General features: G+C 46.3%; 2 protein-coding genes across 5 annotated transcripts in view; one reads left to right on the top strand and one right to left on the bottom strand.

The window, feature by feature from the left end:
* Nucleotides 1-395, bottom strand: part of ILDR2 (immunoglobulin like domain containing receptor 2) — a 50,868-nt gene extending 50,473 nt beyond the window's left edge. For both annotated transcript variants that reach the window (XM_039881549.1, XM_039881550.1), the window contains exon 1: nucleotides 73-395. In XM_039881549.1, the coding sequence (XP_039737483.1) occupies nucleotides 73-118 (46 nt within the window). In that variant the 5' untranslated portion in view covers nucleotides 119-395. The remainder of the gene's footprint in view (nucleotides 1-72) is intronic.
* On the top strand, nucleotides 6-25,493 carry MAEL (maelstrom spermatogenic transposon silencer). 3 transcript variants are annotated; one of them, XM_039881552.1, is made up of 13 exons: nucleotides 6-54; nucleotides 9,638-9,721; nucleotides 9,964-10,056; nucleotides 11,244-11,343; nucleotides 12,258-12,413; nucleotides 13,601-13,642; nucleotides 17,122-17,246; nucleotides 17,998-18,052; nucleotides 18,162-18,303; nucleotides 22,952-23,014; nucleotides 23,770-23,902; nucleotides 24,551-24,626; nucleotides 25,153-25,340. In XM_039881552.1, the coding sequence occupies exons 3-13, from the start codon at nucleotides 10,000-10,002 to the stop codon at nucleotides 25,338-25,340; spliced, it is 1,137 nt and encodes a 378-aa protein (XP_039737486.1). In that variant the 5' UTR covers nucleotides 6-54; nucleotides 9,638-9,721; nucleotides 9,964-9,999. The 3 variants fall into 3 exon arrangements, with proteins under 3 accessions (XP_039737486.1, XP_039737487.1, XP_039737485.1); XM_039881551.1 differs by lacking the exon at nucleotides 6-54 and having other exon boundaries at nucleotides 9,590-9,721; nucleotides 25,153-25,493; XM_039881553.1 differs by lacking the exons at nucleotides 9,638-9,721; nucleotides 9,964-10,056 and having other exon boundaries at nucleotides 11-54; nucleotides 25,153-25,493.

Raw genomic sequence — 25,493 nt, 5'->3', positions numbered from 1 at the left:
GGGGTGGCGACAAGACCACCACTGCGGGAGTATCTGTGAAGTGACCCGTCTCAGGTAGGAAATGCGTCTTACCTGTCAGCCAGAAGAGAGCGATCCAGGCCCAGGCGACCCCGTCCATCTTCCCCAACTTCCCATCCAGATGGAGGAGCGCGCCAAGTGGGAAGCGGCACAAGCGTGGGGGCTCCGCGCGCCCAGGCGCCCAGGCGGCGGCGGGCGCGAGCGGGTGTCCGCGTCCCTGGGCGCCGCCCCGGGCGGACCGTGGACGGGCCCCCGCGCGCGGCCCCTCCGGCTCCGGCCCCGGCTCCCGCGCCCGCTCCGGCTCCCGCGCCCGCCCCGGCTCCCGCGCCCGCTCCGGATCCCGCGCGCCAGGCGCCGGGCGGCGAGTCCCCGCCGCAGACCCGCCGCACGGGGGAGCCCGGCCGCCGCCTCCCCGCCCCGCAGCGCCGCCCGCCGCCCGCCCCGCGGCCTCCGAAGTTTCTGGGTCACGTGCCGGCCCCGCGGCCAGGCCGGCGCCGAGTCACCGGGCGCGCGGGGGAGAACGCGGTCGGCGGGCGGGGGATGCGAGGAGCGGAGTCTTGCGCGCCCGTGGCTCCCGCCAGCCTGGACTGGGAGGGAGGGACAGCGCGGCTAGGTCGGGGACCTGCAGGGCCTTCGGGTAACCCGTCAGCACGTCCCCTAGACAAGGGGGTTGGCTCGGGCTTGACCCCCACCTCTCCGTCACGGGCTCTTTCTGACCTGCGAGGAACCGAGATGCTCCGCAGAACTGGGGAATGTGGACAGGAATCCCGCGTCCGAACTTGTTAGAAGGAACGCCACGCCGAGAGGCAAGGGCATGCAGCTCTTTGACAGAAAATATGTAAAACTAGAATCAAAACAAAACGAGACAAAACATCACCTGACATTTGTCCAGCATCTGGCTTCTCAGCCTTTTGGCTAAATTGAAGTGCATCTGTCCACCACTTTACAGTTTGCAGGGCACGTTCACAGGGCTCTGACCACGTTTTAAACAGATGTGTCATGTGTGCAGGAAAGCAGTCTCAACGCGTGTCGAGAGACAATGCGGAAGTGTGTGTGTTCACAAACACACTTAAGCACCTACTAGGCGCTAAGCGCCAAGGCTACAGAGGCAAGACAGACCTCCTGCCCGCGAGGAGGTTGCCTCGGGTCCGGGAGAGGGAGGAAGGGCCACCATCAAGTAACATAGAGACAGAGAAAGTGCCCTTAGAACACAAGGGAAGGAGCAATTTATTGGGGTTACCACCATCGAGAAGGGGTGACATCTCCTTTGGCACGTGCGGAACGCTCGAGGTTTGGGCTATTCCAGGATGGGTAGTGGAAGGGGGCCGGGCAGGGGGAATTCTGGGCAGAGGAAAGAAAGGAGACGAAGCAGAGAGGTATAAAATCGCCTCCGAAACGTTGGTTCTGGGCTGGAGGAGAGTCCCTGGAGGGAAGGACTCCACGCGCGCGGAGGGACCGAGTATGTGGCGCCGGCGAGATGTGCACGGCAGAAACGGAGAGGGGGGACTGCGGACAGCGGTGTCTTATGGCCGCCTGACCTAAATTCCCTTATTTTTGCAGAATTCAGCTGTGGAAGCCAAACAGTCTCTAGCCCACTCCCGACACCGTGTCGGGGTACAGACCGAGCCCCGTATGGCCAGGCGCCCTCTCACTCAGCGTTTTGAATCTGGAGCGAGTGATGCAAGCAGAGACGGCAGAGAATCTAACCGGTTCTGCCGTGGAGGGCGAGGTGCGATCTTGGCTGTGGCCTTGGTGGCGCGGCCTCGCTGGATCCTGGCCCGCTTTCTGCACCCGGCTCTTTAGCCTCCCGGCACCTCTGTGAGCCACCAATATCCTCTCCTAGATTCCCTTTTTTGCTTATTTTGGCCAGAGATGATTTCTGAGGCTTGCAATTAAGAACGCTGGCTAATATGCTGTGTGAGAGATTTCTGGAGGACTATTTCCTTTCACATATGAAAAAATAAAAATAGAAAACAGAGATGGAGGCACCTAAAATCTGTGGGTTCCCTATTAGATTCTAGGCACAGTCCTGGATGTTTTACAAGCGTTCTCATTTCATCCTATTGAGGAAATTCCCACCCAGAGAATTTAAGTTCTCTAAGATCAGGTAGCTAGCCAGGGGCAGAGGCAGGACTGGAACTCCAAAGCATATGCCCTTCGCACCAGAAAAGGCACATCTCGACCCAGGGGTTTCTATGATGTCATATTGGGATTGTGCTCTGAGCGCGTGTGTGCGACAGGCCACCTGCACACAGCCCACAGTGTGAATAGTCTCTAGTGTCTAAGCATACATAACAACGGTATTTTGTGCAAAACTTGGACGTAAGAGCTGAGAAATGGGAAATGCACCGAGCGGAGGGGACCTGGCTGTGCACGGGAAGCAGACGGTGACCGCCCACAGGAGCGGCCGTCAGCGAGTGCTCGGAGCACGTGTCTGGGCGTGCGTCAGCGAGGAGTCAGGGGACTGGGCAAGAGCTCGTCACGGGACGCCTTGTCCGCCAGCTGGGAGTTTGTTTTCTGCGTAGCACCCTGCGTGTGTCTTCAACGTCCAGAGGAACGGCGGGCTAGCCTGCCTCTTCCCGACTGGGCAGGGCCGCGGGCCACCCCTAAGGCCAGGCTAAGCTGGACTGGGTTACAGTGCGTGCCCTTGCCCAGCGCACGTGTTTTTGCCGAGGTGGTGGAGGGTTAAGGGGAACTTCAAGGCTACAGTTAATGATTCTGAACGTGACGCCTCAGGGACAGAGATAGAAGGACGACGGGGTGCTGGTTATTATTGCGCTGTGTTGGTGGCAATGGTGGAGGTGACGCCAGAATCCAGGTGCTCTTCCAGGTGTAGTTTTTGAACTTCTAGAATCAGAATCACATTAGAGTGTTCCCCTACAATGCAGCTCCTCCCCCCAGGCTCTACTAAAATCCCTGAGCTCGGAAACTGGGCGGGGCCCTGGAAAGCTGCATTCTAACGCCCTCCTCCAGCGTCTCTGTAGCACTCCGATGTCTCGATGTCTCGATGTCTCGGAAGCACTGCCTGGTCACCTTTTTGTTTTCCTGAGAAGCTACTGAGCTGATGTTTGCGAATGAGCCTCAGATTCAGATCCGGTGAAGCTGTCCATTTATCCTGGCCAGATGGGACCGGCCCCCCCAACTAGAGGTTTATCTTCACGGCCAAGGGAGAGTCTGGATCCCCAACGCTGCAACCAGAGACGGACATGTCAGAACGCAGGCCTGGGCGGGATCCGGGAAGCCACGGTGTGTGTGGTGGGCCGGGGGAGCGGACGGACAGGCTGCTTCGTCAAAGCTGCGCATTTGCGGACAGAATTAGGATGTGGAGGAAAGAGAAAGAGAAGCGAACCGCCACAAGCAGACGTGCCGGTAACTGGCAGCAACCACACGGTTATAAATATAGTGCAGCTGAGTCCTCTCTGAAACACTGCGGGCGCCGGGCACGCACGCACAGGAATCCTGCTCACCGCGGCTCTTTCTGAAGCACACAGATAACATCACGTCTCTGCTTCTCGTCTCTGATCTCGACTTCCAGGAGGGATCTATGAGCTGGGACTTGACAACAGCACGTTTCTTTTTCCTTCTTTCTGTACCATTAAAAAAAAAAGCGTTATTGACATATAATTCACAGATCATACAACTCACCCGTTTAAAGTGTACGAGTCAGTGATTTTAAATATATTTAGTTTCTGTACCATTTTATTTCATTTTTATTCACTTTTTTACATTTCTTATCTAGGTTTTGTTCATTGTTTTTTTTTTCCTTCTGCTACCTTTTAGGTTTATCTTCCCCATCTCTCATGTTTTCAAAACCACCTTCGATGAATTATAAGTTTTTTAAAACCTAAATTAAAGCAAGGAACTAAAAAAAACAAACAGTACCGGAGACTCCAGGCACCTTAAACTTGTAGCGGAAAACATTTCAATCCAGAAGCCTCTTCCTATTGAGGTATAAATGGTTTCATTAAGAAAATGCCTTAGAGAAAGGCAAGGCAAATGTGAAGTATATGATGCCAAAAAAATTAAAAAGCTGTTCTGCCAAGAATACTGGTAAGTGTATAAGAAGTAAAAGATTGGGAGAATGTGCTGAAAATTCCACGTCCCGAAGCAGATTTTTTTAAACGCAAGAGCCTGCTGTCGCAGGCTTCAGATCAAACTGCGGTGGCCCTGGGTGCTGAATTGGGTGACATCTGCTGGCCCCACCCTGAGGCCAGCCCCGGGGCGGGGGTGGCCTCTCCCTGCCTTAGCGCTCCGCTAATGCTTTCCCCGCAGAGGTCCGGCCAAGGGGGACGTGCAGAAAAAAGGAGCATCCAATTGTAGAACATCGTAAGATTATATTTTGAGCATGGTCTCGAGTGTGGGAAATGGATTCCAAAGGAACAGTGGAAACAAGAGGAACAATGGTTGTCGCTGGGGAGGAGTGTCGTTCGTTTCTATTTTCTGCTTTATAATTGTCCACGTGCTCTAACGTTTCTGCGGTGTAGAAAAGGTTGCTGGGTGAAAGCTACAGCTGTGCCGCAATCTACTCAGCCTCTGGGACACCCCTGGAGGAAGGAGAGAGGGTGACAGGTGTTTCGTCACCTGTATCTTTAGCCGGATACAAAGGCCCCCAATGTACACCTGCTCTCATTTCATCTCAGTCGTGAGCAATTGGCCAAGTTGAAGCCCTGGGATCCCTACTGGCTGATAGTTCAGCCGATCATGTCTGCAGGCGGTAGATGACCCATGCACATATCTAAGCAGAAGAACAAGTTCGGACCTGTGTGTCAGCCAAATCGTTCTGGCCACAGGGTGGAGGATGGATGGGTGGGAAGAGAGACAACGAGCAGAGGCCTCTTCCTCGTGGGCGCTCGTGACAAGAGCCCAGGAGGGAACAAGCGCTGGAACTAGGCTGTGGGGCAGCAGGAATGGGAAGCAAACAGCAAGCGAGAGACACATTGCAGGGAGACACGAGGTAGAATCCACGCGACCCGATGAGAGGCTGCAGGTACACAGCCTGAGCAGGCGGGAGGGATCGAGCAGACTCCGGGCTGAGTTATTCGGGAATGTGGTCGTGCATTAGGCGACATCGAGACAAGCTGGGGAACTTGGAAATTTGGCAAAGCACCATGTCATAAACACCCGTGAGCATCTGTAATGAACAGCGTGGAATGACAGTTAAAGAAACGAGGATCCCATAGATTTAGGTGAGGGCCACTCCCGGGCTGTGGCCTGCAGAAGTCACTTTACCACTCTAAGCCTCAGCTCCCCATTCTCCAAGATGAGGAGCATCATCGATCTATTTCGTAGGGTCGCTGTGAAGAGGAGAGACAGGACGACCTTCGTGCCGCGTTTAGCACGGAGTGACAGTAGTTTTCACTGAGTGTTCGCTGCTATTACTATTATTAGCACAGGTTGGAAGCTGCACTCCGAACGATGTCGGGCCCTTCACTTAAACTGGCATCAGGAAGCAACAGCATGAGGAGAAACATTTTCCTAAAACGTAGTATCTTCTTGGGTGGTTTTCATAACACTCATTCAACTGAAAAATCACACCATTTAAATCTCCAGTGGCCTGTCCCTCATTTAGATTCAAATCCAAAGCCTTTTCGGTGGCCTCATAAGCCCTGTGAGATTTGGCCCTCGCTCCTTCTCCAGCATCCTGTCCTTTGCCTCTCACTCACTGCAGCCCCAGATGTGCTTGGCTGTCCCTGAAGCATACACGACACGTGCCCACCACGGAGATCCTGCATCTGCCAGTCCCTCCGCCTGGAATGTTCTTTGCCTGCCATCTTCCTGGTGTGCTTCTTTCCCACCTTTCAGTGTTTGCTTAAATTTCATTCCCTCAAACAGGGCCTTTCTGACCACCCTAAAATTGCACCCCCATCCGTTCTTAGTTCCTTATCCTGCATTTTTTTTTTTTTGTCATTGGACTTACTATCCAGTAGATGTTCAGACATCTTATTATACACATAATTGTTTATTTCCTTATTCCAAAGCGTATGTTATACGCTTTGTCCTATTCAACTTATTATTGTACCTAAAATAGAGCCTGGTAGTTGGTAGATTCTTAATAAATGTTCGTGGAATGCAAGTCTCTCCTCTTGTTTGTTTCCCTGGTTTTCTCCCGGCTCCTTCAGACCTTTTTCGTCGTCACCTTTACTGGGTTTCTCTTTTCTGACTTCTAAGTGCCGGTGTGTTGCTTGGGGCTCCATCCTGGATCCTTTCTTTTTCTCTCTTCATCCTCGCCCGACACGATCTCATCCATTTCTATGAATTTAAATACCTTCTTTAGGCGGCTTGCTTCCAAATTCTAGCTCTAGCCCAGAACTCCGCACTCAGATAGCCAACTGCCTGCCTGACATCTCCACCTGAATGCATAATAGGTATTTCAAACTCAACAAGTCCGTGACTGAATTCTTAACCTCTGCCACCGCCCCTGGCATGCAACACCCCCGTCGAAGCCTGCCACCCTCTAGAATTTCTAAACAGGAAGGTCGACCTGATCGGAAAGAGGGAAAAACTAGTCTGTTTATGTTGGACTAAGTAAGAGTGAAAAAAAATATCGGCTGTATCAAAAGAGGAGCCGGTGGTGGCGATTATGGGGGTGCTGGGCCCTCTTTGGCACTGGCGCCGTCCTCCCTCCCCCAGTTCTTGCTATTTTAGAAAGGGCACCACTTGCCACTGGGTTACTCAAGCCAAAACCCTAGGATTCCTCTCTGTCACCTTCGCATCCAATCCATCAACTAGTTCTACTTGTCCAATTTGAAGCCCCCCTGCTCTCTCCACGTCTGCAGCTTCTCTGTTCGAGGTGACTACCATCTCACACGTGGACTCCTCCCTCGTCTCCCCAGGCCCATTCTTGCTGCTTTGAATCTAGTCTCCAAATAGCATCAAGACTGACCTTCGTAAACTGTGGACCATGTCGTTGGTTTTTTAAATCCTTAAGTGACCACTGACATACTTGGAGTGCTACTTAAACTCCTGACACTGGCCATGCCCAAATCCTTGCTGACCACTCCAGCCTCAGAACGCACCATTCTCCATCCGACTGGATACACGCGGCAACACTGACCAGCTTGAAGTCTGTTCTTAGAAGGCGCCAAGCTCTGGATCGTCTGAAGCCTTTACATGTGCTGTTCCCTCTGTCTGGAATGTTCTTCTTTCAACTCTTCACATGACTAGCTCCATTTCATATGAATTTATCCAGCAGCAGGAAATAACGAAAAAACTGGTCAAAACATGTGAAACGATTTCGGACACTGGACATCAGGCAGCACAGGTGAGTGATCTCTGAAAGAACAGAAACAAACAAGGTGAGCCCCGTGATCGCCCCAGGCTGCTGCCTGGAGAGAGCATGCAGAAGACAGCATCGAGACAGGGAGCCTAGGCAGAGCCCCGGCGTCTCTTTGGGTTGCAGAGGTGGAGCTGAGTGTCTGGGGAGGCCGCGGTGGCCAGAGATCACAGGGCAAAATACCGGGAGAGAGAGCGGTGCAAAGGACTCTCATCTCCCCGGAAGCTCCAGCTGAATGCTGATCAGTGTCTGTGTGGGAGGAAACCATGCAGTGCCAGAGAAAGAACAATACGAAAGAATTAGAAGGAACAATCCTTGAAACTCACACAGGGCTAGAAATAGTTTGTGTTTCCAGCAGCCAAAGTGGAAAAACCTCCAAATTCACGGTTGTCAGGCTGAATAATCAGAAGGGTGTTATATCAGCAGGGGAGAAAATTAGTCTTAAAGGTTGCTCTGATTCCAAATAACAAAGCATAAGAGCAAGCCTCAAAAGGAAAAAAAAAACCTAGACTCAAACTGTTTCCAAATAACATAACTGTCCCAGAAGAAAGCACAAGACCGTTTATGAGAATACAAAAATATGCAGCATTCGACAGGGTAAAATTTACGATGGTCATACAATCAAATATCACCAGGATTGCAAAGAAGCATGACAATGTGATCCATGATAAGGAGAAAAATCAATCAGTAGAAACAGACTCAGAAATGACACAGATGGTGAAAGACAAGGACATTAAATAACTATACTCGGTATTATAACTGTATTGTAACATTTTAACCATGTTAAAGAAGGTAGAGAGAATATAGACCATGTTAAGTAGAAACATGGAAGATATGAAAAAGACAAATGAAATTGTAGAAATGAAAACTAAATGATATGATACGAAAAATAAACTGGATGGAATTACTAGCAGATAAGACAGTGCGGAGGAAAAGGTTAGTAAACATGAAGAAACAGCAACAGAAATTGCAAAATGAAACAGGAGAGAGTGAAGTTAAAAATGAACAGACCATCAGTGAACTGGGGGCAACTTCAAGCAGCCTAAGGGGATAGTGAGGAAACTTTTGGGGGTGGATATGTTCCTTATCTTGATGGTGGTGATGGTTTCACAGTTGGACACATATGTTAAAGCTCATCGAATTGTACGCTTTAGATATATTCAATTTATTATATGTCAATAATGTCAACGTTGGTATAAAAAAGAAATCTGGAACTAAAATTCCAGATAAAATTGACTTGGAGATGTAAGTGGGGTGGCGGCAGAGTGTGTTGGGAAAACAACTGAAAAACGATAATTTTCTAAACTTCTTATCTATATGGGAAGAGTGGGTATGAACGTCTATTAACTGTATAACTTGTTACAAAAATATGTTTTAAGACAAGTATGTTAAAACTTTATGGGTAGTCACCGAATGAAGAATAGAATGTATAACTTGAAACCAACAAAAGAGAAAGTAGGGAATTCAGCACGGTGACTAAATACACAAGACTGACACAAAAATCATTAACTTCTCCACACACCAACAGTAACCGATCAGAAAATACAGTGGAAAAAATAAAGTTTTCATAGTAGTTCCAAATATGCTCTGGAAATAAAACAAAAAATAAACCAGACCTTTATGAAGAAACCTATAAAACTTTATTCAAGGACATTTAAAATCTCAGCCTCTTACTGTTTCTTCCCTAACACTTATTAAAAACTGAATTTAAAAAAACCATATTCTTTGCAACAATAATGTTACTTAAGAAGAAAAACGTATCAGTCGAATCACTTGTTTTCGTCATCTTAGTCCCCTCACCCCCCCTTCCACCATCAGACTGCCAACTTCTCGAGGGAAAAGATGTTGGTCACGCTCTCCTCTCTGCCTCCGCCAAGTGCCTTTCACGGTGCCGGGCACGGAGTTGGCCCTTCACAGCCGCTAAACCTGGAAGAACCCCGGCACTCGCTAAGCCTTCCTTTCTCTACCTACCTTAACCCATATTACGCAACAATGTACAGACATTGCTCCACGCCTTCCACGTGACAACGCCCCCGCCCCCGCCTCCTCCCGGCCAATCAGAATGCTTCGCCTCGGCGGCCATGCCCCGCCCCCACGGCCGCACGCGGAGGGATCTTTCGGTCGCAGACTGCTTCTCCGCCGGCGAGGCCAGTGCGGCTGCGCGCCGCGTCCTGATTGGCTGAGAGCTGCGCGCAGCGCGCGGAGGCGCCGCCTCGGTTACTAAGGGCGGGAGCCCGGCGAGGGCGCCGGCGGCTGGTGCTGTCTCAGGTCAGTCGAAGCCTAGTCGTCGCGCTCGCCATGCCGAACCGCAGGGCCAGCAGGAATGCCTACTATTTCTTCGTGCAGGAGAAGATCCCCGATCTGCGTCGGCGAGGCCTGCCCGTGGCTCGCGTGGCGGACGCCATCCCCTACTGCTCTGCTGACTGGGCGGTAAGGCTGGAGGGCACCGCGGGCCGGGCAGTTGGGCGGGAGGGCGGGCGGGAGGAAGGAGGCCTCGAGGAGGCCTGCGACCCCGCGGCCCCTGCCACGGGGAGAGGGAGCCCCCCGTGCCCCGCCGGGCAAACCGACGCCGGAACCGCCGCCCTGGGATGTCCAAGCACCTGCCCACGGGGCCAGGGCTCTCGGGCCTCACGGCCGCCTCTCTCTCGTCCCCCCCCTTCAATGTCCCCAAGCTCCTGAGGGAGGAAGAGAAGGAGAAGTACGCAGACATGGCTCGAGAGTGGAGGGCCGCCCAAGGGAAGGACGCGGGGCCTTTGGAGAAGCAGGTAAAGGCCGCCCGGCGCCCGGGCTCGTTTGGCAAATGCTGGACCCGGGGATGGGGACGCCGAGCGCGGACGGCCGGCGCTTCGGGTTGGTACAGAGGCGGGGTTCGTGTGTCTCCCGGGGTCAGCCCGCAGGCCCCGTAACTGGGGCACACGGCGGTGTCCTGTGGCTGCGAAGCTCAGGAAAACCCCACTGGAAGCCTCCAGCCACGGGAGTGGTGGCGTTTAGGGTTTGTAGTAGCTAGAAGACCTCCGAGGATGTCTTTCAACTTTTTTTTTGTTTGTTTTTAATGATAAAAGAACCTTTTTCAGATGTTTAAAAGTAGTGTGGACCAGTCTCTCTCTTTAAGTGACACCCAGAACCATGCCAGCTGCTGTGTTTAAATTATGACATAACAGGACTTGCAGATGTTGGTGAATATTTGTGCGCTTCATAAGCAAGAGTTGAATAAAATGTATTTGAGTAAATTTTTGTGTAGTAGAAGGTTAAAAATGCGAAATAAAGTTTTCTTGTTGATTTGTATCAAGGAAATGCAGGGTAATCGTGGCGTTTTTTCGCTCTCGCCGTTTTTCATTCTTACACAGTGAAATTTCATTCTTATCTTAAACTGTCAAGTTTGGATTGAAATTCAAGAGAGCTTTGCTTGTTTTAAGTTTGAGAGATTTTTGTTTGGAGGGTTTCCGTTTGAGTAGAAGCTCTAATCAGTTGAATTTGTACTTCATTATACTTGTAAGCCTTGATTTTTTTTTTTTTCCTTTTACTTACTGCAATTTCTTAAGACATTTCCCTTCAAAATGTAAGCCATGTTGTTTATATACCTCATTGAGACTTGGGGTTAAGGTGATCTGGTTTTTACTTTAAGTAAAAAATATCAGAGTACTTTGGTAAATGATGTTTCTTTGGACTGGCACATAATATGTGATTCAGGATTACTTTAGATTATCAGTAGTGGGCAAATGGCTTTCAGCAGCAGTTGAATTGGTTGTTTATCACTCACCTTTTGATTCAGAATATTGATAGATTTTTGCCGTTGTCTGTTTTTTGGTGTTGGTGTCGTTGACAGATTTCTGTGTATTTACTCGTTGGGTTCATTGGCCTGGAGAGGTTACTGAAGCAATCTCGGGGCTGTTTTGCATTTTGCTAAATTTTAGAGTTTAAGTATGTGGTCAATTATTCTCTTCCTCTTTAGAAACCTGTTTCCACCCCACTGAGGAAGCCACACATGCTGGTACCAAAGCAGAATGTTTCACCCCCGGATATGACAAGCTTGTCTCTGAAAAATGATCAAGGTAGAGTAATCCTAAAAGGTTTTGCTTAGGTAAATTTGGGTCCTCCAGACACTACGATACATTGGTCAGTAAACACGTGTTGCTAATTTTGATCCTACATTGCAAAGTAATCGACTACAGGTGTTCAAGTATGATGGCGCTAAGTTGTAAGAGATCAGGGAATTTGCATTTGTTGAATTAGCACTGGAGAGTATTTTTACAAAAATCTGGTCCTTTGGTTTCTACCACTTTTCACATGTTATTAAACATATGGATTTAAGTGTTTATAGCTAGACATTTAAATACGTTTAAGTTATAAAAGTAAAGATGAGTTATTGAACTAGTTTCTTAAAAGAACATCGCTAATATGAGCCTTTGCTATTCCATTCTGGCCGATTTTATTAATTGTGTTTTGAAAACCTTTAACCGTTTTAAATGTGACTGATTCTGGTAAATAAGACCCTCCTCACACCCTCACATCCCTTTCTTCCTTTATAGACTCTGTAGGTGGTCTTGTGTATATCGTTAAAAAGTAAAAGGCAAACTAAATTGTATGTAGCTTATATCACAGAGTTTTTCCACACTGATTCTGCTTGCCTGTATTTCTCAAATGCTCATATCTGTTGAATGGGGGTCACAACTTTCCTTAAGTCATTCCAGGGATTCAGGACTTGTATATAGCTAAATTTTATAGAGTGGGCTGCCAGTTTGAATAATTTTGTTGCTTCATGCAAAGAGTACTTAACTACTTTAATCCTTGATAAGTGTAATTGTAAAAAGTTTGATTAATTTATCCATTGCGGCTGATTAATTTTCTCTTTTCCAGTTCACGAATATAGGAACACGTGGCAAATGGTTCTAAAACTTTTGCTTTTGTAGAAGGGGTCAGTTTAAGATGCTCATCTGTTCATGTTGTCTTATGATTTTTTTCCCAGCTCTCCTTGGAGGCATTTTTTATTTTTTGAACATTTTTAGCCATGGCGAGCTGCCTCCTCATTGTGAACAGCGCTTCCTCCCTTGTGAAATAGGCTGTGTTAAATATTCTCTCCAAGAAGGTATTATGGCAGATTTCCACAGTTTTATAAATCCTGGTAAGTAGCTGGATAAAGTGATTACTAGATCTTAAAAAGTATGTTTTTTATCTTAGCCCTATTTGATAACAGTAGTCGTTTTCTTAAAAGCTGATGCACAGCTGAGTTCTTAAAATGTAACAAGACTTCATAATAATTGGTTGAAAAACTGTTAAGAATTAGATGTTGACACAGGGTTTTTGGGTTAGACTTTCAACCTCAAGCAAGCATTAGAGTTGGGTGGCTAGACTGCCTGGAAACCTGCAGGCTGCTATTTGCTTGCCTGCGGCTTTACATGCTGGAATTTTCTAGAAGCTTTTTATGCCTTGGCCCTTCAAGAATTTCTTCACCTCAGCAGTCACTATTTTTTAACCCGCTGCTGCTTTGAAACCTTGAGCAAAGTACTTAACCTTCCTGAACCTATTAGCTCATCTGTAGAGTGGGCTCATACCTGTTGGAGAGGTATGGATGCTGCCCTAAGATGTGGACGCGGCCTCGTCCTCAGTAAGCTCCCGGATGTTCTTGGTTATCTGTTTCCTGTGGAAAGCGATTGGTTACAAAGACGTGGGATTCCATTCAGTTCCCGAGAAGGTAGACAGTAGTTAAGGGAACACTGTACCTTTAAAGGTCAGCAGGAGATACACGTTGGGAGAAGAGGTTGGGGAAAGAAGAACATCTTTAGTTTTGTCCGTTGCTTTAAAACTCAGTAAGACAGCACTTTTCCTTGTTTTTAGATGGCAGGACAGCTAATCATCCACTCACACTTGTAGCAGTTGCTGCTTAGAACAAGGCAAATGCCTGTTTTTTCATATGGTCATAAATCATTAGAAAGATAGAATTTGGAGACTTTTTCCTCTGAGAGATGCATGCACCGTGTACCTTGCTCTGTCAAAAGCTCCACGAACTCATGAAGCCCATCATGGACCCCACCTAAGCGTCCTTTAGCCGGGTTTCCTTTACCCAGTATTTCTTTCCTTGTCAGGAATAACGTGCTTTTTAAAGAAGCTTAGACAACATACCAGATTCCTTTTGACAGTCATTATACCTTTGGTTAAAAAAACGCTGAGGGTTTAATATTCTGTGTTTTCACATGGCAATAGCAGTTACCTACCTATGTTAGGACTCGGTCGTCCTGTGGAATGTTAATATGGGATAACCAGAGATCTTCCATGTTTCTGCTTCTCTCAACAAAATATTTTGCGTTATAGGTGAAATTCCACGAGGATTTCGGTTTCATTGTCAGGCTGCAAGTAAGTATAAAGGAGTGGAGTAGATTACAGATATTGAATGTGTGCGTTCCTCATTAAGACGTACTGCTTTAAACAAACGCATAAAGCGTAAGTTGGAGGGAGAATAACCTTAATTGTTGGAGAATTTTGATAGATGTGGTAGACGGCGCATATGCCCCTTAAAAACTTTAAGGTTATATAGACTTACAGGATAACATCCCTTCTCCTTTATGGGGATTATGGTTTTATTTTCCGCATGTATCCTTTGGCCTCAAGATCAGCTGCTTTTACTGGCCAGGTACTTAAGTCTTTTAAGAGGTATCAGATTATCTAGATTTAGGGCCATTTATAGGAATATGCATTCAAAATTAAGAGAAAAATGATGCTTCAAAAAAGACAGAATGATAGCGTTAAACAAAGGAGCTCTGAATTTTTTAGATACAGAGATCAGGTTTTCATTTTAAATATTTTGCAACCACAGGATACTACTGTGTGTACATAAGTTCTTGAACTGAACTTTTCTAGAAACTAACTTTGACTAAAATGAAAATTATGATAATAGGTTTTTTTAAAATTTCCATAAAAATATTGTTTGAAAAATATTTTTTACTTAGACTGTAGAATGTTTGAAATTAGAAATACATTTTTCAAATCTGCCTATTTTGTAATACTATTTTGTAATATTTACGATGCTGTTCTTTATAAGTAAATTTTTTTTGTAATACTTAAAATGCTGTTCTTTATAAGTAAATATTTTAGATTCATTTTTGGTTATATCCTTTGAGTTTTTCTATAAACAGTATGATATGGACACCCCAAAAAACAAGCAGATCAGTAGAATAGGTTAGATACCAAAAAGACCCATGTATTATGATGATACAGGTGGTACTACATATGGAGAATAAATTAATTATTTAATAAGTGAAGCTGAGACAACTGATTATCCACGGGGCAAAATTGGGGTGGGGGCAGGGAGCTAAACTGAATCTCTGCCTCACACAATATACGAGTCAGTTCCAGGTGGAGTAAAGACTTGGATATAAAAAATAATGCTGTAGAAGAAATGAAGACTATCTTCATGATCTTTGTGCATTCATGTCGAAGGCAGAGTTATTTTGTTGTCCTAAGGAATGTGTTTTCAGTCTTTAGATCTATATCTGGTTCTTTTTTGTGGTTCTGCTGAAAGTATCAGTATTTTTTATTTCCCTGAACATAACAAGCCTTGTTATTTTAAAGTCTCATGTCTGGTAACTGATACAAGGATTTTCTTCTTGGGTCTATTTTTATAGTCTGTAGGTTATCTTGATGTCTAGTTAAATTATCAGATCTCTTCATGTGTCTATATGAGTGCAGAGCAGCTCATATAAACACTTGTATATCTCTCCAAAGAAGACGTTGCTCTTGGCAGAAAGCTGGAGTCGCTAGCCGTCTCAGATCGCCTTAATCCAGTTTGTCTGTTTCTAATTGATCTTTACCGAAAATGGGAGGAAAGTGGACAGATTACCATCAAAAGATCATCAGTAAAATTTATAATTGACTGCGCAGCATTAACAGTGGAAGAATATTTTTCATTACAAACTTTTTATACATACAGTGTTCCTGGAATAATATTTTCAGTTCCTACTAGCTCTGAGTCTTTTGAAGCCTGCTCTGATTCTTAGCCTCTCCATCTCCTCCTCTAGAATTGGGAGATGCCCAAGTTATCAGTGAACCCAGCGTCAGATTCAGATTTCAGCGTCAGATTTCTTCCTTTTCAAGATTTTGGACCCATATTTTCTCACTGCATTTTTATCTCTTCAGTGCTTTCAAGCAGGTGTTTATTTGTTCAGCTTTTCCCTAGTCTGTCATCAGAAGCTGAGCTCTTCCTGTATCCTTTATATAGTTTCCAATTTTATGCGGAAATTTATAACTTGATTTCTTTAAATATAAGCATGATTGTTTAAAATCTGTGTCCAGTAACTTCAGCATCTGGAGTATTTTTGGATCTCTTTCTACCAGCTTTGTTTTGGTTCTCATTCTCTTTTCTTTATGTATCTGGTTATTCATAGAGTGTTTGGGAAAAAATGTTTTCAAAATAATTTGCAGCTTATAACAATGATCCTTTCCTCCACAGAGGATTTCTGTTTGCTTTTTCTAGACACCTGGGGCCTAGCACAACAGGTCTCAAAAGCTGTCAGAAGCACACTTCTCAGCCAGCCAGCTTCCTCCCCCAACCTGGCACCGGACTCCAGGGGGGAAGACTGCCCCCAAAGCTAGGCTCACCTCTCCGGGCTTCTTTATGCACCTGCATCCCGATCTATTAAGTCCTTGCTACGTGCTCTTGATACCCTCAAGCATTGACAATATTTGTGGGAAGCTTGGTCTGAGTTACTTGATCCATTTTTTTGCTGGAAGTAGATGTCCTCATCATACAACCTTTTTAAAAGCAGTCAGTACGATTGAGTTCTCCAGCCTTATTAATAAAACATGAAAGGCAGCACGGAGATAGTGTAAGCACTATAGGCTCGGTCACTTAACAAACCTGAGTTTGAGTCCTGACTCCACCTTTCACCAACTATTAACTTACGACATTAGTCCCTCATCCGAGGGGGATCCATCCCAAGACCCCCAGTGGAGGCCTGAAAGCACGATAGTACTGAACCCTATGTATACTGTTTTCGTCTGTGCATACAGGCCTATGATAAAGTTTAATTTATAAATTAGGTACAGTGAGATGAACAATAAAAAAATAGAACAATTATAATAGTTACGTGACTGTGGTCTCTCTCAAAATACTGTGCTGTACTCAGACCCTTCATGGTTTTTTCCTTTACAATTTCATGGAGAGAAGCGTCCCTATGACAGATCTTACCACAACGTGCGAATTTCTCTTTCCTTAAGTCAAGGGCTTTTACCTTTTTACTCGAAGCACTTTATGGCTTCTCTTCGGCATATCCAAATTGCCAGCATCACTACTCTTGCATTTAGGGGCCATTATTAAGTAAAACAAGAGTGACTTGAACACAAGTACTGTGATACTGCGACTGTCTGATAACCTAGACTCCTAAGTGACAAAGAGGCGGGTAATGTATACAGCATGGGCACGTTGGACAAAGGGATTGTCGTGGCCTGGGTGGGATAGAGCAGGACATTGCGAGATTTCATCACACTACTCAGAATGGTGCGCAGTTTAAATCTTACGAATTGTTTATTTGGGGAATTTTCCATTTAATGTTTTTGGACCACAGTTGACATGGGTAAGAAACCGTGGAAAGCATACCGCAGATAAGGTAATTAGGGTAGACTACTAACTTCTGTGATTCTCAGTTGTGTATTCCCTAATATGCGGACGCCACCTGCCTCCTAAGATCATGGGGTAAGATATGTCAAGTAACCACAGCCAGGCTTGGCACAAGTGTGTGTTCACGTACGAGTTTCCCACCACCCTCTTCCTGTGTTCCTGCCTCTGTACCTGCTCCGTGATGTTGGTCTTAGTCCCGCCTTCTTTTTATTTCCTTCAGGTGATTCTAGTCACAAGATTCCTATTTCGAACTTTGAATCTGGATGTGACCAAGCAACTGTGTTACAAAACCTTTATAGGTTTATTCATCCAAACCCAGGGAACTGGCCACCCATCTACTGCAAGGTGATTTCTGCTAAAGTAGTCATGTAGATGTCAAAAGAGCCACAAAAGGCACCCAGAGAAAGAACTTTTCCCTGTGTATTAACTGTGTGTATGTATGAAAATGTCTCCATTGTGAATTGTTTTGAACATAATGAGATGTAATGCCTTCTAAATTTCTCTGATAGTAGAGGGATTTCGAAGACGGCAAAAGCCAAACGTATTTCTACTTTGGTAGATGTCATGTTTTTATTTTCTCCTTCTAAAATATCTTCAATATTTTTTTACCCTGAAGAATACGTGTTCTAGTCTGTATACTTAGCCTAAGCAGGATTATCATTTACTCAAGAATGTTCCTACAGCGGTCCCTTAACTCTCCTTTTTTATAGTCTTCAGAGAGACTTTGTTATTTTGTCTAAATCTTTCTAGGCTAGGAGTTGAAAAATTGGATTTTAACCTCACTTTATTAGCATAACCATGAATAGATTATCTTTTTCTGAACATTGGTTTCTTCATTTGCCTACCTAAGTCTCACTTGGTTTTCATAAAGTATGTAACATCGTTTATAAATGTAACTGGTTATTAATAGCAGTAGTCTTTTCTTAATATATGTTGCTCCTTTATAGTTGTCATTCAGTTGTCACAACTCTTCAGTCTCTCCCTTCACGCCACCCCCATTTCTTACCTGCCTCCCCCCCGAGTTTGAAAAGACAGCATTAATTAAAAGTAACTCAAGGTAAGAGAAAATACAAGTCAGCTTTTGTCTCTTCTCCAGTCTGACGACAGAGCCAGAGTTAACTGGTGTCTGAAGCACATGGCAAAGGCGTCGGGTGAGTAGAACTCGGTCCCGTTATAATGTCTGCTTTCGTTTACCCTTTGAGGGGCGTAGCCTGCATACCTAAGTTCATACGCGCTGTGTTTTCTGTTCACCAATGACAGAAATCAGGCACGATCTAGAGCTGCTCACTGTCGAAGACCTTGTTGTGGGAATCTACCAGCAAAGATTCCTCAAGGAGCCCTCGAAGACCTGGGTCCGGAGCCTCCTCGACGTGGCCATGTGGGATTATTCTAGCAACACGAGGTATTCAGAGCGGTTTTGTGATGGAGTGATTTCAACTTCTTTTCTGAACTGAGAAAATACGGTAGCGTTAATTTTTGCTTTTCTAGGCAGTATTTTCTTACAGAACCCTGGAATGATTGTATTTCCATAAATGTAAGAATCCATTGATCGTAAGATACATCATTACTTTACCACTAAAAACAGAACAAGCTACAAATTTAAGCGACACAGTGTTTTATCACTTAGAATTTCTGAGTGATAAATTACCGAGGAAAGAATATTTTACGTTTATTTAAGACAGATGTTTTATTACATAGAATTCTTATAAGAAATAAGTGAAAAAAATTGGGAGTACTTTTGGAAATAATTTCAGGCTTAGAGAAAAGTTGCAAGAATAGTAGGAAAAAGTTCTACCTACCATTGTCTCAGATTTCGTCATTGTTAACATTTTAATACTTTTCTTTAATCGTTCTCTCAAGTATATATACCACTTGAGAGTAAGTCGCTGTTAGTGATGGCTTTTTACCCCTAAATATCGATGTTTTCCTAAGAACAAGAACATTTTTATATTACCACAGCACAATTATCAAAACAGGATGCTGCTGCTGACACAGTGCTGTCATCTAACCTGAAGGTCATGTTCACATGCTGCTAGTTGTCCCGATAATGTCTCATAGCAAAGGGTGACGTGCCGCATCAGGCGCTCAGCACCTTCGGGCCACCTCCTCAGCCCCACTTTGGCCTCCGTGGCTTCGCCGTTTATGAAGAACATGGCCAGCCGCTGTGTGGAACCTTCTCAGTTCGAGTGTCTCTGTTTCCTCATGACCAACTTGAGGTCGTGTCTTTTTGGCAGGAGTGACACCGCTGCGATGTCCCCTCGTTGGGTCACACCTGCAGGCATACGCCGGTCTGTCCAGTCGCTGGTAGTCTGGCCTCTTGCTTAAGGCCGCGTCTGCCAGAATTCTCCATTGAAAAGCTAACGGTTTTCACAGCATAGTTAATGTTTTGTGGGGAGATACTTTGAGATTTGGTGTAATATTCCTTACATTTTAATATGCTAGTTTTAGATGATTTTTGCCTGAATCTATTATTACTACATTTGTGAAATGAGGATTTTCTAATCTGATGGTTCTTCCTACATTCGTTGGTTGGCATTCTGCTGTAGAAAAGTTTTTCCTTTAGCCCATCTATTTATTTTTTTTCATTTGTTTATGTGCGTGAGGACTCGTGGACTCCTGTCTTATTCGGTGGGCTCTAATCTGTGGCTTCCACCTCACACTCACATTGTTCCGTTTATGGCCGGCAGTCTCTGTCCTTTGGACGCGGCCTCCTCACCTGTCACGTGCCGCTTTGCCCTTGGGCTCCGTGTGTCCCAGGCTCTTTCTGCTCCAGCTCTGCCCCGGCCGCTTTTGCAGGGAGCCCCGGTTCCGTTAGGTGGAGGGGTGCGTGTGTGTAGGAGTCAGGCCCCAGGCGCCGGCGTGCTCATCCCTGCCAGGGCAGCGTGGGTGCCAGTCCCCTCGGTGGGGAGAGCGTGGAGATCGTGGGCGCACAGCCTGCGTGCACATCCTCGGCTAGCAGGTCGGGCTGCCGCCCGCGGATGCGTATGCCAGACCTGCGTGCAGCCCCGCCCCCCGCCTCAGAGGTCTCCCTTTCCACTTCTCCGTTCCGAACCTCCCTTCTCTGAGTGAAAAACTTGGCACTCAGTGTTTTACAGGTTTGCTCGGTCCCAGGATACATTAAAAGTCATTTTGGAATTATTGACACCACTGAAATAGACGTGTTAACGACAGCTCAGAATTCACTTTCAGTTGTTTTTGGGCTGATAGTAAATAAAATAGCTTGTTCAAAAGGTATTTGGACTGTGTTATTTTTATCTCCTTCAGTGTGGTTAAATTATCATCTGAAATACAGTTATGTCCATTTGCTAGTTTTATCACGTTTTGGTTTTCCCGTCCTCGTTGACTTATCATTTGAAAGCATAATGCGTGGACACGGTTCAGACAAAAGATGTTCACAGGAATCACTCACTGCAGTGTAGTTCCGTAAGAAAGCTCCTTAGATCGCATTGAATGTATCATGACCTTGGAGAGAACTGAAATCTCTTTAATGTTGAATTTCATCCAAAGGCAAGAGGTGTCGTTTCATTGTTTTGATCTACTTTTGGGTCTTTCAAGTCTGCTTTGAAATTTTTCTCACACAGATTGTACTTATCCGGACTGGTGAATGTTTGCGGGCAGTTCCGTGATAACTGTTTCTTCTAGGGAAATTGATTTTCTTAGGCTTTCTTAGCCTAAAATTGGTCCCTGTTAATGGGACCAATTTTGGTCACCTGTACTTCTCTAGGAAATTATATATTTTACGTGAGTTTCCAAATTTATTTGTTGGAAAGTCTGCAAAATAGTCTCTCATAATTTTAAAAATTTCTTTTAATTGTCCTGTTACCATTTCCTGCATATTAGTGCTTCTTATTTTTCCTAAATCAGCATAGCTTAGTGCATTGCCTATTTTGTTATTTTTTTTTTCAAAACAGGATTTTAATTTATTAGATCTGCTCTTTTTTTATTGTTTTCCTCATTAATTTTGACTGTTATTTTATTTTCTTGGTACTTTGTGGTTCTCTTTCTCGTATTTTGGCTCAGAATTTAATTCAACATTTTTTTTATTGATAAGCATTTAGTAGAGTGAATTTTCTTCTAAACATTGCAGTTCCAATGCATCCCGTAGATTGACATACAGTGTTTTGTCACTTAAAAAATATTCTGTAGTTTCAGTTCTCTTTAACCCAGGAGTTCACAGAAAGCTTTTAAATGTTCGGACAGAAAGGCCTTTCTGGGTTTGGTCAGTAAACTCTAGGGTTTCTGCACTGTGACTACAGTGCTGCCTTCCTGGGTCTTACGGTGTGCAGATGAGGTCACGCAGGCAGAGGACAGAAAGACGAGGACCCGGCACAGGAGCCCTGACCAGCTGGATGCTGCACGGCCAGGCAGAGGCAGATGGCATTCGGTCGCAGCACCTCTCAGCCCGCGGCCGCTGTCGCGTTGCACACATCGTCACAGCCGTCATGGCTGGTGAGGGTCGAAGGGTGAGGAAGCTGGCCGCGCGTGCAGCGCGTGCACAGTCTCGCTGGGGCACGGACGCTGTTTGCTTTCGTTCCCGGACTCTCATTCCTTCGGGCTGGGAGAATGGGCTCCCTGGCTTGACCTTTTTTGTGTCGCAGGCTTTCCCTGACTGACCGTCCTTGGTGACGGTCGTTCAGGTTTAGAAATGAGGCCGCAGAGCCCAGTAAGGGCCCTGTATCATTCAGTGGGGATAATCGACTCCTGAGGCTCTGCTGTGGGGAAGGCGGACAAGGGAGCTAGACGGGACCCTGAAGCAGAAGCCTGGGCGTGGGGTGCCGCGGGCTTCGCCCCCGGCCCTGGCACCCCCTCGTGCTGCCGCCTCGTGTAAGAGCGGCTCGTGTGCATGGGGTTTGCACTGAAGAAGCTCAGCCTTGAGTCTTACCCCCGCCCAGGGACGTGCCGTGCAGTGGGCAGCGCCAGAGTCCCCACAGGCAGGTGGCGTTCTCTCGTGCAGCCTCTCCCGACCTCTGAAGGCTGTGACTACTTCTGTGAAGCGTCACCAGTTACCACTCCAGCTCCTTCCTGTGTCCCGCAGATTTGTTAAAGTCTTTCGTGGAGGCCTCTTCCTGTGTTCTTTTCATTCTGGACATGTGTTCTTGTTCCTTCTCATCTCGATGGGTTTGGGGAGCAGGAGGAGGTAAGTCACGCATTTCGAACCGGGAGCCCCAGCAATGGTAGATTTCAGGGGTGCAGTTTTGTTTTTTGATGCCACTTCAGAATAGTTTTTTTTTTTTTAATTCAGTTGAGTTTTTGAGTCATTTATTGAATCATCTTTTGGAAAAGCAGTGGGAAAAATTGTTAATCTTGTTTTAGATAGTCTTCTACTCAGTTAAATGACTTCCATTAAGTGCAGGTAACTGGCGTTTTTACGTCACAGTTTAGCGCGTTGGTAAGGGGGCGAGCTCTGCCCTGCACAGACACTGCTGTTCTGAGTGTCTCGGACTGTGCGCTCTGGGGACAGACCCGGTGGCAGTGACTCTGGCAGACACGCACGTCGCATCGCCTCTGACTCTCTGCTCACACACTTCTGAGTGTGGCCTCTCCTGCCGCCTCGCCCAAACCATCACCCCCCAGCGTTTCATGCCGTCATGCTGGTCTGTGCCGCCACCTCCTCAGAACGTGTCGTCATCTTAACCATTATCCTACGTAGTAGTTTTTGAACTTCCGCACTAGAAAGTCAGTTTCGTGTGGATAAGTGTGTGTGTCATTCAGTGCTGGGTCCCTCCTGCCTAGAGCAGTGCTGATGAAGTTTGCTGGATGAGTCACTAATGTGTCTGGGACACTCATTGTACTTCAAGGTAACACTTACCTGTTATGGTTGTATGTGGTTTGCATAGCACCGTGAATTTGCAGCAAAGGAAGTAACGTAAAAATCCATTTTTTAAAAAATCTTTTTTAAATGCGTTAAATTAGAAACCTTCATCTTCAAGTAACCGTGTCAGTTTTTCCTGAAAGATGTCGACTGGCTAAGTTAGAAGCGCGGCAAATAGAAACTTTTAAACTGCACTACTTTGGTTAGACCTAGATATTAAAGTCCTTTTTTCATACAGGTGCAAGTGGCATGAAGAAAACGATATTCTCTTCTGCGCTCTGGCCGTTTGCAAGAAGATCGCGTAAGTGAGAGCGCGGAGTCCCCATAAAGCCCCGTTCGCCATCGAGGCCGTCGCCATTTTGCTTTGGCGATTAGGGTGAATCACTGTTCACCTCTCTTCTCACAATTCTCTTTTAAAACACAATGGGGTTTTTTCCCCCATGTTACTTCTGTTACTCTTCCCACGTCAGTACCTGTCTGGCATAGTCACCACCTGCGTGATTTGGGCGAACCTTTAGGAAATTTAGTGACGTTCCCCTCCCAGCCTGCCCCGGAGTGTGAAACGCGCTGCTGTCATTAAAGGCGGCGCTTCTTGTGAAGACGCTCAAAGCCCGTAGACCCTTTTCTGCCCTGCTTGTCGTGAAAGCACCTGGAGCCTCGGACCTCTGGGTGCCCTGGTGGCCCCTCGGCAGGGCTGGCGATAGTTGGCTCTGAGGGTAGAGGAGCCTCACTCTGGTGCTGCCTTAAACGTTTGAGAATTGTGGTGATCTTTACTCTCATATATAGTCCCTTACAATGAACTTGAAATTGTATCTGGTAATCAGAGCATTGAGAGTTAAAAAGATATAAAAATACTGGAGTAAAAATAGCAAGAGTGACCAGTTTTATATGTCTTGCTGCCTTTACTGTTTCTTCTCAGCAGCTCTAAATTTCTTTTTCCCGAGTTTTAAGCAGTAGCTCTCACACGCTGTTTACGTGAATGCTTTAAAGGGTGAATGCTTTCAGAGTGGACTGGATGGGATTCTGGTAAGGGGCCTCTCTGCCTTCCTTTTGAAGGTATTGCATCAGTAACTCCCTGGCCACTCACTTTGGAATCCAGCTCACAGAGGCCCACGTGCCGCTCCAGGACTACGAAGCCAGCAGTAGTGTGACACCCAAGATGGTCGTGTTGGATGCCGGGCGTTATCAGGTGCGGAGCTGACGTCGGGAGCTCCTGGTCTCTTATGTCCCAGGCAGTGGTCCCGGCCCACGGCAGCCGGTTGCTCTCTCCCCGCTTAAACAGTTTTTCAAAAATCCTTCATGGAACGTCAAACAGTGTTTCATCCAGGCGCATCTTGCGTAAAACCCTTTTCCTTCCTGCTATATTTTCTCACTCTATTTAACAGAGTTTTAAGAAAATTGAAGTTGGCAATTAGTCTTTATACAAAAAAATGCACAAACATGTTTTCCAAAACGTAAATATCTGAATGTAGATGATATAACTAAAATGTCTACTCCAAAAATGTGTAAGATACAGTTCGGGGTTTGATTAAAAGCTGTCTAACCTCCCCACTACCCACGCTCCCCGTTGTTGCTCACTCAGGGGCCCCCGCACCGGGCATAGCAGCCAGGAGTGCACTCGGGCTGGCGTTGTTCATGTGCTGCTGCCACATCCTCTGCCGCATCCAGGCCGTGTCCCTACCGAGACACCCCTCTGCAGCATCCCAGAAGTCGATCAGACACTGGAAAATGGGTGTTTGTAGTTTTCAGAGAGTAACTCGAAATTGTAGTAGATGATCCAGTCATTGATAAGAACTGAGCATTTTTGTGGTTTTGTTTTGTTTTTTTCTCATTTTAGAAGCTAAGGTTTGAAAGCCCAGGATTCTCTCATTTCAACTCTTCTAATCAGGAACAAAGATCAAACACACCCACTGGTGAGCATCTTGTGTTTTGTAAGAATGCACAGCCGGATACATGGGGGTCCCAGGGCGTGGCGCTTACACGCCGCTGCACACTAGCTTCAGGGTGTCAGGGTCTCATTGCTTGGGTAGTTTTATTTGCTGATAGTGCCTTAAATGATTTGTATATGTACATTTTTGTATCACTTTGATACAGTTTAACTGATTTTTCAGACTTGTTTAGGGCACTTAAAATAAAACCTGTTTTTCTTGTAGCAGCTACAGTTTTATAGCTTTGATGTGCTGATGTCTTTGGGGAGATAGGAAAGTTTAAAAGCTGGTGACACGTCATTTGGGTGGCGCCCGTTAGGTTTCAGGGCTGAGAACAGAGCCGGGCTCCTGCTCGGCCGGGGTCGGAGCGTGACTCGGAGGCGCTGTCCCGTTCTCCCTTTCATCATGGCTTGGTGGCGGCCCGCAGCAGGACGCGAGTCCACCGAGGGGGCTTCTTGTGACAGAACGATCGAGGGGCTACATTTCTGTTCTCGTATTTTCCATCTCTCAGGCGACTACCCGTCCGGGGTGAAGGGCCCCGGTGCCAGCCGCGGCGTTCGGGGAAGAGGCATCACTCGGCTGCTGGAGGGCGTCTCCTGCCCACCCCGCGGGCCCCACGGCTTCTCCGGCTGCGAGGCCGCGCTCCCGCCGTACACGTCGCAAAAAGATGAGTGCAAATCTTTCTCTTCCTTATCGTGATGATGGTGCTTTTTCCAGTTTCTGGAAAAATAACAGGCCCAACTTCCCTTCTGACTACACTCTCGTTAAACAGATCACATCAATGATAAATGCCACTACTGTAAAAGCTGCTTAATTTGTTCATAGATTAAAAATAATTGTGGTTGGAGAAGA

The sequence above is a fragment of the Pteropus medius genome, unplaced genomic scaffold, assembly GCF_902729225.1.
Source record: "Pteropus medius unplaced genomic scaffold, Ma_sr-lr_union100, whole genome shotgun sequence".
Taxonomy (NCBI): Eukaryota; Metazoa; Chordata; class Mammalia; order Chiroptera; family Pteropodidae; genus Pteropus; species Pteropus medius.
The sequence above is the reverse complement of the archived record's forward strand: the minus strand, read 5'-3'. Positions and strand labels throughout refer to the sequence as shown.